We start from the raw sequence: 9,902 nt of genomic DNA on the forward strand, positions 1-9,902 counted from the left end.
TATCATTCGCCACGTAACCAAACTCTCGTTCATATCCAGGCGCAGAGAAAGGGACGGGACACGTGATTAAAAGAAGTTGTTTGATTGGTTCTGCTCTGTTCGCAGCTTCCACAGCACTGCCAGCTTAGGAATGAACGAAGTATATTGACGTCGTGATGAAGCGACGCCGTGATTATGTTGTGCTTCGAGCTCTTAAGCCGTTGCTTCTAGCGATGTCTACACGAAAGCTTCTCTCCTTCACCTTTCCAGCCTTCTTTTGTGTGTGTGTCCAGCTCTTGGTAGAAGGATTTGCCCTCAGGTAGTCGTCGATTATTTCATCTGATGCTCTTTCACAAAATTTCACCATGCAAAATAATTTTTATCCTCTTTCTTAAAGCTTGCAAGCGAATTTTTTTAAATTAGGACAAAGGTAATTTCAGAAGTAATGTGTAATTTCTTCTAAATTACTGTGCGAAAGTGTCGTGTACTGATCTGTGGTGGCATGCCGGCCGCGAGACAGTGCGACGGTCCACACGAGCGCCGGCCGCTGCGCGAGCAGGCCTTCTTCCGCGTGCCCCCATTCGGTTACGGCTACTCGATCTAGAGCACGTACACCAACGTACATCTACGAATAACCCTTGTTCCTCCGTGCCTGACGCACCCAACGCCTCGAGTGGACTACAATACACTGGCGACGAGGTAAACTTGAGGTCTCGGCAACGACAGCGCTCCACCGCAGCAAGTATGACTGCGTATGCACCCTTCGAAGAGTTTACACCAGATGACCCTGCGTCCTGGCCACGCTATAACGAGCGCCTGGAATTTTACTTCGTGGCGAACGATATCACCACGCCAGAGAAGAAACGAGCCGTTCTCTGCAGCGTCTGTGGCTCGGCCACATATGCTATCTTGCGCTCTCTCTGTTCGCCAAGAGCTCCAGTCGAAACACCATACAAGGACATCATACTCAAGCTTCATGAGCACTTCGCTCCCCTACCGCCGGTAATCTTCGCGCGATTCCAGTTTTTCAAGCGGGGCCAGCGTTCTGGGGAGTCTATGGCAGACTTCGTAGCAGATCTCCGACGTTTGTCGGAGCACTGCGAGTTCGGTGAGATGCTAGACGACATGCTTCGTGACCGCGTAGTTTGCGGCGTTCAAGACGACGCGTTGCAGCGACGTCTACTCGCCGAGCCGAACCTAACACTGTGCAAGACCCTAGACATGGCGAAGGCAGCGGAGCTAGCCAAATTCCAGACCATCGAAATCCGCACCTCTGCTAATCGATCTGCCTCTGCTCTGCTACGGCGGTATCAGAAACCTATCGCGTGTGGATCGACGCAACGTCAAGGTCGCCGCGTGGAAGCACCGCACCGCGCGTGTCAAGCTCTCCGCCTACCGAATCCAGCTGCACAGCTGAAACCATGGAGGGCAGCCTGAAGCCAGGTTCGCCAGGTACATGCTGGCGTTGCAATGGAGCGCATAACGCAAAAATCGTGCCGCTTCGTTGGGGCCGTGTGCCACTTCTGTAATAACAAGGGCCACATTGTCGCTGCGTGCCGCCAAAAGGAGAGAGCCGAACGTCGACGGTCAGCAATCCGCAACAACAGGCTGGAGACGGTGGACCCATTGAAGAGAGACTACTGTGTCTTCGCCGTGGAGCCACCCGTATTTTGCGATGTGATAATCAACGGCTGCAATCTGCGGATGGAAGTTGACTCCGGGTCGGCTTTTACGGTTGTCAAGCCGCGTGTGATGCGCCAGCTCCGCATTTCCAAAAGCAGCCTCAGGCCGTGCACCTTCCAGCTGCGCTCTTATACACGGCAGAGTCTTCGGATTCTCGGGAAAGCAGCAGCGGACGTTTCCTTCAAGGGCAAAAGCGTGGAATTGGAGCTTCTGGTTGTAAAGGGATTTGGCGTCAGTCTCTTAGGGCGCGACTGGTTCCGGTCCTTGGGCATTTCCCTGGAGCGTGTCAACCATGTCGACGCCTCGTTGCAGCATGTTCAGGCAGCCACAGTCCATAATGTGATGAGCGAATTTTCTGAGGTGTTCCAAGCAGGACTCGGGAGAAGCAAGGGGCCGCCGGTTCGTGTAGATATCGACCCCGCCGTGAGTCCCAAGTTCTTTAAGGCCCGCCAAGTGCCACTTCCGCTGCTGCCAAAAGTCGACGAGTCCATCGATAAACTGGTTGTGATGATGTGACTTGATGTGGAAAAGAAGTGCAAGTCAACCCATGGATCGGCCCAGAGGGAGAAAGGAAGACGAAGAAGAAGGGAAGATTTTTAGAGCGCGTGCTCGGAGCGCGTGAGGGAGACTGGCCGGGAGAACGTGCTGGGTCGGGACTCGGAACGACACCATCGACCAGGGCAATCGGGGTTCGCTCCTACTGTCTGACCGGTAGCCTGTTCCAGCGAGGGCAGCGCACAGAAACCTACGTTGCCCGGCTCCCTACTGCGCGAGCACTTGGTGCGCTCTTGGGTCATCGACGGAAGCCAACCGCTCCCGCTCCTGACTGCCTGCCACAACCGTCGGCCGACAACGACAGCCCCAGACACAACACCCGCTGCTGCGCATGGTGACTCTAAGACATGGTGACTGTTGCGTTTTCCTTCCTTCCATTTTTTAGAGCGCAGCTCTTAGGGGCCCGTTCCCGGCATGAGCGGCGTCGCCGTCGCCGTCGCCGTCGCCGTCGGCGTAACCAAGGTCATCCCAAGGTCACGTGACCCCCAAGGTCACGTGACCCCTCCCAAGGTCATCTCAAGGTCACGTGACCCCACGTGACTCCCAAGGTCACGTGACTCCCAAGGTCACGTGACCCCTCGAGGTCACGTGACCCCTCCCAAGGTCATCTCAAGGTCACGTGACCCCAAGACCCCACGTGACCCTTTGAAGGTCACGTGACCCCCAAGTCACGTGACCCCTCTGAGGTCACGTGACCCCCGAGGTCACGTGGTCTCCTCCCCAAGGTCACGTGACCCTCAAATTCACGTGACCCCCCCCCAAGGTCATCTCAAGGTCACGTGACCCCAAGGTGACCCCCAGGTCACGTGACCCCTCTGAGGTCACGTGACCCCTCTGAGGTCACGTGACCCCCCGAGGTCACGTGACCCCCCTCCCCGAAGTCACGTGACACCCCCCCCCCCCCCGAGGTCACGTGACCGCCCCCCCGGAGCATATTAAAGAATTAGGGGAGGAGGAGGGGTCTACCCTCCCCTAAGTACCCTTCACTCCTCCTCCTCAAGAGCTGCGCTCCAATTCGGCGTTACAGGGATTTGTAAACGGCTTTCATTTTTTTACTAAGTTTTCCTATTTCTTTTAGTATATTCATGTGAACTCTTTGATTTCTTTTGTAAATACATGTTTTAAGAAAAACGAAGGACATTGAATCTTGTCAATTATTAACCCGAAAGAACCTCACAACACTGGTGGAACAAGGAATATTTGAGCCTGTTCGTCACTCTTCCTGGGCAACCCCCGTCGTGCCAATTCTCAAGAAGAATGGGAACATCCGCCTATGCGGCGATTACAAGTGTACGGTAAACCGTGCCCTCCGGTGGGAAACATACCCCTTGCCTACGGCTGATCAGCTGTTTGCCAAACTGGCTGGCTGTCAGAAGTTCTCCCAGCTAGACTTGGAACAGGCATACCACCAGAAGGAAGTAGACAATCATACAGCAGATCTCCAAACGGTCAACACTCATCGAGGACTTTTCCGGGTCACACGTCTACAGTTCGGCGTTGCTAGAGCCATAGCAATCTTCCAACGCTACATGGAAGAATTGCTCGCCGGACTTGATGGTGTTCTGGTGTTCCTCGACGACATTGTGATTGGTGGTAGAAACAGTGAAGAACACGGAGCCCGCCTCCGGGCCGTGCTGAAGAGAATCAGTGACGACGGTCTCCGCCTGAACAAGGGCAAGTGCAAGTTCGGAGTGCCTCAAGTGACGTTCCTGGGGTACCAAGTTGACAGGGAAGGCATACATCCTACGGAAGACAAGGTTCTGGCCATCAAGAGCGCTCCCGAACCGGAAGACAAACAGCAATTGCAGTCTTTCCTTGGCCTCTTAAATTTCTATGGTCGGTTTCTGAAAGGGGCCGCTCATGTTTTGGAGCCTCTTCATCGGTTGCTGGACAACGGTGCTGCATGGAAATGGGGAAGGGAAGAAGCGATAGCTTTCCGACAAGCCAAAAGTCTATTACAGTCGTCCGCGGTTCTGGCACATTATGATGATGCCCTTCCCTTGGTATTGGCCGTGATGCTTCTTCGTATGGGTTAGGATTCGTCATGAGCCATGTCTCACCGTCGGGTCAAGAATCTCCAGTAGCGTTCGGGTCAAGGACCATGACACAAGCAGAACGAAACTACTCACAGACGGATCGTGAGGCTTTGGCTGTCATAGCGGGAGTGAACAAGTTTCATCAATTTCTGTACGGACGGCATTTCAAGATTTTTACGGACCACAAGCCCCTTCTGGGGTTGCTTCACCACAGCAACCCGATTCCCCAGGTCTTGTCACCACGTCTTTTGCGCTGGAGCCTGATGTTGGCGCAGTACGACTACGAGCTCATTTACCGACCTGGCCGGCAGATGGGAAATGCTGACCTTTTCAGCCGCCTTCCGCAGAAGGTTCAGGACTTCGAGGTACCTCCCCTTCATGACGTTTTGCCCATCGAGTCAACCCCAGATGTGCCTGTCGACTCAAAGAAGATAGCTTTCCTAACAAGGAAGGTTCGCGTTCTTGCCCTCGTGCTGCGTTGGATTCTGCATGGCTGGCCATCTGAGAAACCTTCCGAAGTTTTCAAGCCATACTACGATCGCCGTGACGAACTGTCTGTTTACAACAGCTGTATCTTGTGGGGCAGCCGTGTTATCGTACGACCGCTTCTTCGAGAAGTTCTGGACCTATTTCACAGTGGTCACCCTGGCGTGGTGAGGATGAAGTGCCTTTCAAGGGGCTATGTATGGTGGCCGGAACTTGACCAAGACATAGAGCGCCGAGTACGTTGCTGCTTTCCGTGCCAGGAGTCACGAAACGCGCCAGCCCGCGCACCCATCCACTCATGGGAATTCACAACAAGACCATGGTCGAGGCTACACGTTGATTTCGCGGGCCCGTTCCAGGGGGAGTTTTTCTTCATCGTAGTAGATTCGCACTCTAAGTGGTTGGAAGTTCAACGAGTCAAGTCCATGTCAGCTTCGACAGTGATCGCAGCTCTACGTACGCTGTTCGCAACGCATGGATTGCCTGATGTTTTGGTGTCCGACAACGGTACTGCTTTCACTTCAGTGGATTTTAAAGAGTTTCTTTCTTAGAAATGGCATTCGCCAAGTCCTTGCGGCACCATACCATCCCTCCTCGAACGGGCAAGCCGAAAGGATGGTTCAAGAGACCAAGAAATCACTGAAGAAAACCATTCGCGGCGACTGGTCAACCCATCTTGCCAGGTTTCTTTTCGACCAACATATCCTTCCCAGTACTTCCACTGGAAGGAGCCCCGCAGAGCTTCTTTTTGGACGGCAGATTCGGTCGGCCCTAGATCACCTACATCCAGATCAGCAGGCGGCAGTAACCGGCGCCAGGAAGAAGCCTTTGAGGCGAGCAATCGGCAAGGCGCTCGCCAATTTTAACCCGGAAGTCAAGTTTTTGCAATTAATTTTGGCACGAGCGGGAACCGCTGGTTGCCAGAAGTGCAACTTGAAGACGGTCGTGTGTGGCGGCGACACATAGATCATATTCGTACGCGGCATTGCAGCATGCCAAGTGACAGTCCAAGCCAGAGTTGCGAAGTCCAGATTCCTGATACAAGCTCCGCAACGTCAAGGCCGAATGCAGACCCGGACGTCCGTCTAGCAGCTGCTCCGACTGCTGACCAAGGAACCGAGCAACACCAGGCAGGTCAATCCACATCGACCTCCTACCTTCCTAATCCTGGCGCTGCTCCATCAGGACGTCTTCGACGCGAACATCGTCGTCCGGGGTATCTTCGAGACTACATTTAGGGGGGAGGTGTGTCGTGTACTGATCTGTTGTGGCATGCCGGCCGCGAGACAGTGCGACGGTCCACACGAGCGCCGGCCGCTGCGCGAGCAGGCCTCCTTCCGCGTGCCCCCATTCGGTTACGGCTACTCGACCTAGAGCACGTACACAACGTACATGTACAAATAACCCCTGTTCCTCCGTGCCTGACGCACCCGACGCCTCGAGTGGACTACATTACAGAAAGAAATTAGTTACATTACTGAATTACTAGCCTAGAGAGTTCATTAGATTACTCATTGATTTAAAACGTAATTTAATTACTGTAATTTCATTACAGTAATGTCATTACCGCCATCTCTGGAACCAGCACAAGCTTTCATTGCCATTAGCGAGCTGAATATGGCTGAGCTGCTCGGTAGCGGCAGCTCCCGTGTAGGCCTTGCGATTCACGACTTGCATGTTGGAGGGAGCTTTTAAAGTCTCCATAGCAAGCAATGGTGGCGCGAAAGCTCCGAGCAGTTGGAGTTCCTCTATAGGTTGGCTACGGGAGCCAGAGTTGCGTGTTCGTTTTCCACGTGCCACCGCGCCGCTATTCGCCGATATCCCATCACGTAAGGAGCAGACTCATATGCCATGCAGGAAAGTAGACATTGCGCGCGCCCCGGTGTACGCTCCCCGTTTTCAGCGAGCTTCCGGCTTCGAACGCGCGGCGTCGATATTCGCCGAATTCAGTGACGTGAGGAGCAGAATCAACAGGCCGCGCAGGAAAGACGGTGGTACGGGTATGAACACGCAATTCTGGCTTCCGTAGGAAGCCTATACAGGAACTATACAAGCACTGGTATTGCAGAGCGAGCAGCACAAACCTCCGTGATTGTGCTGGAGACTCTCTGCCTGAGGGTTCGGCGTAGTTGGCGCGATCTCGCGTAGCGAGATGCGGTGGTGTCCTTTAAACAGTCGGAAACGATCTCGCATAAATACATCATCTCTTTTCCAGAGTATGGCCAAAAACCGGATTATAAGCCTAGTGCAACTTCTTACTAACTGCACAGCGGTATTACCAATTGTAAGCAGTCGCAAGTAATTGAAATTTGTTTTTGCCTTGCCGGTCACAGGCAGTCACAAGTTTTTGAAGGAGCCATTACAAACATTTCAATTCATTTAATTACTGCACCTAAAACGGGATCAGTTTTGAGCGGTCAAAGCAGGATCAATTGAGTTCAGATCAACATGCTTACGCGAGTTCTTAATACAGTCTTCTGACAACGAAGTTTCTCCCCAAGGAGAGGATTAAACGTCATCGAGCTTTGAGGTCACGTGCTTCGCGTCACGAATGTTTGCAAACCCCCCAAGCTCATGGGGAGCCGAGAGAATTTGTGACCGGCCTACAGAATATCCGTTGTCTTGCGGGAGCGACCAGGCCCCCTCCTTTGTCCCCCTGCTTTCAGGGGGGGGGGGGGGAGAGATTGCAGTTAACAACCTTTAGGCTGGCGCCTTTAAAGAAAAAAATCTCTCTTTTCTTCGCTGAGTTTCCGAAGGTCGCCGGAACGTTCGAAAGAGGAAAGACTCCGGCAACTCCAACTCGGTTGTGCGAATGCTCGCTCGGATTTTCTGCACTGCCTCCTCCTCGTTTCCTCCTTCTCGCAGCTCTACGACATACTCGGTTTTGTGCAGAGTTAATGATCTCTCGTGCGAATTCACCAATATACACATTCAAAAGGGCGATCAAAAGTCTTTATTTGCACCAGCAGTTTCTTTGAAGCTCACTACACATACGGGCATTGTATTAGAATCACTCGTTTTTCTTTTTTCTTAAAGGGGCACTAAACCACTGTCTGCGAAAGTCTATTTACGGTCATAAATCTGCGCGTGTCTGCAATAGTCCCGAGAAATCGATTTCTGATGCCGATTTAAGTAGCGATAGTAGTGAGTTGATACCATAAATAGAATATGCGAGAAAGTGGATAAGTGCCTCTAATTTTTTGAGACAACATCGCTGACCAACAAATTAAAGCAGGCTCCTCTGTTCCGTGCAATTTTCTCCGTAATCAGTCGGTCAACTTGACTGTCAAACTATATCTTCGATCTCATATATATGTTTGGTATACTATCCCTATCACGTGAGCGGATAGATGAAATAATGTCTGCAAGGCTACGTCCTTTCTATCAAAGTAGAGCATCTTCTGCGGCGAAGCTAAGGTTTGGGAGGCAAGGGCTTTCTTGTGGCCCTTGTAGGTTGCTCTTCACACTTCCGTATGTCGAGCAGGGTTGAGCATGGTGACGAGATATCTTTTTGGTGGCAGTCTCTGTCCGAGCTACAGCTTTCAAGGACTTAAGAGCATTGTTTGGTTGACTGACACTTAACTTGGTATTATGAGTCGAGCAGGTCGTCATGGCCATGCTCATCTTCTTTACCAATGCATCCTAAATATTTAAAGGTTATTGTCTTATTTGCGGCTAATTGTAACTTGGCATGTGTTGCAAGTTTTCGTTGTTTGATCCCGAGTTATGAGGTTGTGAGCAAGACCGAGGTGCCTGCAATTTGGCTGAGGCTTATAGGGCTGCAAAGCCCACCTATCTTCACAATAGTTGGGTGGTTGAGATGAATCTTCAAAGCTCTACTTTAATTATTTGTATGATTTTACCATTCTTGTTCTTCTAAGTGATGGCTTCATTTATGCTTTTTATTTTCAGAAGTTGACCTTCAACTCCTTCAGCTGGTACTGCAAGCCTGTTAGCACAACTTGTGGCCCAGGTCCCAGAATAAAGAGCTGAAAGCACGGTTTGGGTGAAGGGACTAGTGGCCCTCGCACAGCTAGCGAACCGGACCAGGCAGTCATCAGAGCCATGTATGCTCCACTACTATTAGCTCCGACATGTTTCGGTGGCGTTATCTGATGGTTTCCTCGAGTGATGTCATAAACAGAATGTGCCTTTTTCTGATTGGCAATATTTGCCTGTGTCTTTCTGTAATTGTCATGATTTCCCTGCGTGTTAGCCGGCTATTGGGCAAGCATTATCGGTAAACAAGAAGCTATGGTTCGGCGAATCGGAACCCTCAACCACAACGAAGCTTTTGGTCGCGCACTTTGCGAATGGTCCGCGTCACTAGTCGTGTGCAGTGGAGGCGAGGCAACGACGGGCAAAAAAAAAAAAAAGGGAGGGGGAAGCGCTAAGAAGGCGGGACAGGAGAAGAGGATGAGGGTAGAAATGGAGAGCACTAGGAACGTTAGGGAGGAGAGTAGGTTTCTGTCCTCCCCAGCCTTCCTACTGCTTGGGCTTTCTCCCCTCGTCTTGCGTTGCCTTCGTCTCTACTCCACGTAATTATAGTCTGATACAACTCAAGAAGAGAAGGCGAGGGAAAGGAAGGCCGGGGAGTAGGAAGCTGACAAAATTCTAGAGAGGTGAGGGTGAAGTTTACCCTCTCATGTCGTATTCCGTCCGATTCCTCCTGTCCTCTCCTCTCCAGAATTGTCTGCTTTTTCCTCCCCGGCCCTCCTTTCCCTCGCCCTTTCTTTAGCTGTGACTTACTATAATGAAACATCGTAGAGAGGGCATGTTAAACACGATGAAAAACAGCCTTAGATAAAGAGGGACGAAGAATGGGTAAAGAACACGACAGCACAACCGCTGACTCTCAACTGAAGTTTATTGAAAGAAAAGTGAACCGAAGAAGCTTATTAAAAAGATTACACACAAACCGATTAAAACACACGCCCACCAGGCGACCAGATATGCAGATACATCGCCTCAAAACTTCACACTCATGTTCGAATGCAGATAAAGTACCTCCTTTTCAGATAATGCCACCGATGGCTCACTGAAACATGTCTGCCATCGAAAAAATAATGAACGCTTCAATTATCTCTCGAGTCATTTTCTCGCGGTGTTTGCCCACAACAGCTACGTCATAAAAAAGGGGATACAAGAGCAATCTCTGCAATG

General features: G+C 51.4%; 1 protein-coding gene across 1 annotated transcript; it reads left to right on the plus strand.

The window, feature by feature from the left end:
* The first annotated feature begins 1,449 nt into the window (after positions 1-1,449).
* Positions 1,450-2,178, plus strand: LOC121833181. Its single transcript, XM_042286297.1, has one exon. It carries the CDS (start codon positions 1,450-1,452, stop codon positions 2,176-2,178), a length of 729 nt encoding a protein of 242 aa, XP_042142231.1.
* The last annotated feature ends 7,724 nt before the right edge of the window (positions 2,179-9,902 follow it).

This window comes from Ixodes scapularis, unplaced genomic scaffold (assembly GCF_016920785.2).
Source record: "Ixodes scapularis isolate PalLabHiFi unplaced genomic scaffold, ASM1692078v2 PGA_scaffold7__128_contigs__length_106722199, whole genome shotgun sequence".
Taxonomy (NCBI): Eukaryota; Metazoa; Arthropoda; class Arachnida; order Ixodida; family Ixodidae; genus Ixodes; species Ixodes scapularis.